Source organism: Nanorana parkeri, unplaced genomic scaffold, assembly GCF_000935625.1.
Source record: "Nanorana parkeri isolate BGI_ZX_2015 unplaced genomic scaffold, ASM93562v1 scaffold3021, whole genome shotgun sequence".
NCBI classification, from domain to species: Eukaryota; Metazoa; Chordata; class Amphibia; order Anura; family Dicroglossidae; genus Nanorana; species Nanorana parkeri.
Window position 1 is genome coordinate 40,456 of NW_017309289.1, and position 2,719 is coordinate 43,174.

Here is a 2,719-nt window from a genome sequence, read left to right on the forward strand (position 1 = left end):
TGTTACAATGTTCTGATGATGTAATCCAAGTGACCCCCCCCCACTCCCCTCCCCCCCGCCGCCTCGTCGCATCCTTCCATTCACAGCCAAGGAAGACCACGGAAAGGGAACCTTTCTTTTCTTTATTAGCCTCGCGCAGGCTCGTTGGGTGTCCCTGGCGTCCGGCTAGGAAATGTTAGGCTGTCCCAACGTTCTAAGTGTTTGTGATGTCACTGCGCAGGGAGTGAAATATGTCATAAAAGCCGAATGGAAAGTCAGAGTGTCACTGGGAGAAGTGTTCTTCCCGGCTCCGCACTCCTGCATTGGATATAACAAGTGGTTCCAGGGGCGCTGATAGTGGGGTACAGGCAATATTCCCGTGCCGGGCCCGGACCCCCTTGTGGTGGAGTTTTTGTCTGTTGGGAGGTGGGAGGGGGGGACACATTATTGCTTTTCATCTTTCTTTGTCTGACATGAAACATCTTCTGCCCCCAGCGCTGGCCGAGGACCGCTGCTACAAGAACACGGACTGCGCCAGCTGCACCGCCAACACCAACGGCTGCCAATGGTGCGACGACAAGAAGTGCGTGTCCCTGAGCAGCAACTGCAGCGTGGTGAGTACTCCTGCACCTTCACCCCTCAGATCAGCCCCAATTCCTGCACCTTCACCCCTCAGATCACCCCAATTCCTGCACCTTCACCCCTCAGATCAGCCCCAATTCCTGCACCTTCACCCCTCAGATCACCCCAATTCCTGCACCTTCACCCCTCAGATCACCCAAATTCCTGCACCTTCACCCCTCAGATCACCCCAATTCCTGCACCTTCACCCCTCAGATCTCCCCAATTCCTGCACCTTCACCCCTCAGATCACCCCAATTCCTGCACCTTCACCCCTCATATCACCCCAATTCCTTCACCTTCACCTCTCAGATCACCCCAATTCCTGCACCTTCACCTCTCAGATCACCCCAATTCCTGCAACTTCACCCCTCAGATCACCCCAATTCCTGCACCTTCACCCCTCAGATCTCCCCAATTCCTGCACCTTCACCCCTCAGATCACCCCAATTCCTGCACCTTCACCCCTCAGATCAGCCCCAATTCCTGCACCTTCACCCCTCCGATCACCCCAATTCCTGCACCTTCACCTCTCAGATCACCCCAATTCCTGCACCTTCACCTCTCAGATCACCTCAATTCCTGCCCCTTCAGACCTCAGATCACCCCAATTCCTGCACCTTCACCTTCTGGAGTTGGGCATGTAATATGGTACAAGGTAAAGATTGGGGCTGTGTGTTGCCTCTTCTGGTTGGATGGTTCAGGTCTCTGTAGATTTTGGGGTGTGGGGGTGCAGCTGATCGTGTTTTGTTCCCTCTTGCAGTCTGTGAAGAATTATATGAAGTGTTATGTGAGGAACGAGCAGATCTGCAACAAGCTGACCAGCTGCAAGAGCTGCTCACTGAACCTGAACTGCCAATGGGACCAACGCCAACAGGAGTGCCAAGCTCTGCCCGGTGCGTATAAACCCAGCTGGGATCGTCAGCCCCTCCCCCGCCTCCCTCGCCCCCCCCAGTGTCGACCTCGGCAATACACAACCCGCTCCATCCAAACAAAGTCCAACAAAGTGTTTTTGCTTCAGATACATTCGGAGCTCCAGAGTATCATTTCCAGTCCACAGCCGGTTATTCCAGCGATATCTGTGTTACTCTTTATGATACATTTTGTGTATTGAGTTTCTTTATGAGGAATTATCTTCAAAGATTCATTTATTTTTCTGTATTATTAAAAAAGAAAAAAAAAGAAGGAAAATAAAACTTATTTCTTAAAGGAGAAATATGAGGTCAGGGCTTTTCCCCATAGTTCTCCTCAGGGTAACGGGAGGACACAAACTAGCGTCCTCCCGTCACCCTAAGCTCAGTATATAGGGAGCTACAGCTCGCGGTATACTGAGACCGCCGCAGCCGGAGCGGATCCCGACATCGATGTCGAGATCCGCCCAGCTGCGTGAGTGACAGCTGGCTCTGCCTATCTAGGGGCAGAGCCAGCTGTACCCGCCCCCTCCCCCGTCCGTTCCGCTGACTGTCCCGTGCCTCCTCCATGCATTCAAGTTGGAACACCAGGACCCCGTGGTTGCCCCTGTCTGCCTGATATCTTGTGTCCGGGTTTTAGCTGGCCTGAAACCCAGATACAGCACATAGAGGACTCAAAACCCGGACTGTCTGGGTGAATCCTGCACATGTGGCAACCCTAGCAATGCTATGCGCTGGCTGCTACATAAGGAAAGAGCCCCCCCTCCATCCCCAGGTTCCCCTGCTGACATGATGGGGCCTGGTACAGAAGGTCCAGCTCTACCCCCTATTGGCTGCCCTGCCTGCGGGCCTAAAGATACCGTTCTACGGGCCAATACTTTGATTCGTCTGCTCTAGGCAGTAAAGGGATAAGCTGTACTTCCCCGGCCTCCGCTTTGCGGGTCTCTGTGTCATCTACAGACTCACCCCACTCCAGGTTGAATACCCTTCATGCCGAGTGGTGCCGACTTATTTTATTATTCTTACATTTGCAGCCCATCTGTGCGGAGAGGGGTGGAGCCACGTCGGCGAGGCCTGCCTGCGCATCAACTCCAGCCGAGACAGCTACGACAACGCCAGAGTGTACTGCCACAACCTGAGCGGGAGCCTGGCTTCCCTCACCACCCCAAAAGAAGTGGAATTTCTCCTGGATGAAATGCAGAAGTACA

The 2,719-nt window shown here is 53.7% G+C and overlaps 1 protein-coding gene across 1 annotated transcript in view; it reads left to right on the plus strand.

The window, feature by feature from the left end:
• LOC108802671 (attractin-like protein 1) overlaps positions 1–2,719 on the plus strand; it is a gene marked incomplete at its 5' end in the record, with an annotated part of 65,984 nt that overhangs the window by 40,282 nt on the left and 22,983 nt on the right. Inside the window, 3 exons of the mRNA XM_018574527.1 lie at positions 475–593; positions 1,364–1,496; positions 2,546–2,719. The exon at positions 2,546–2,719 is cut by the window's right edge and continues 3 nt beyond it. Of these exons, the coding sequence (XP_018430029.1) occupies positions 475–593; positions 1,364–1,496; positions 2,546–2,719 (426 nt within the window). The remainder of the gene's footprint in view (positions 1–474; positions 594–1,363; positions 1,497–2,545) is intronic.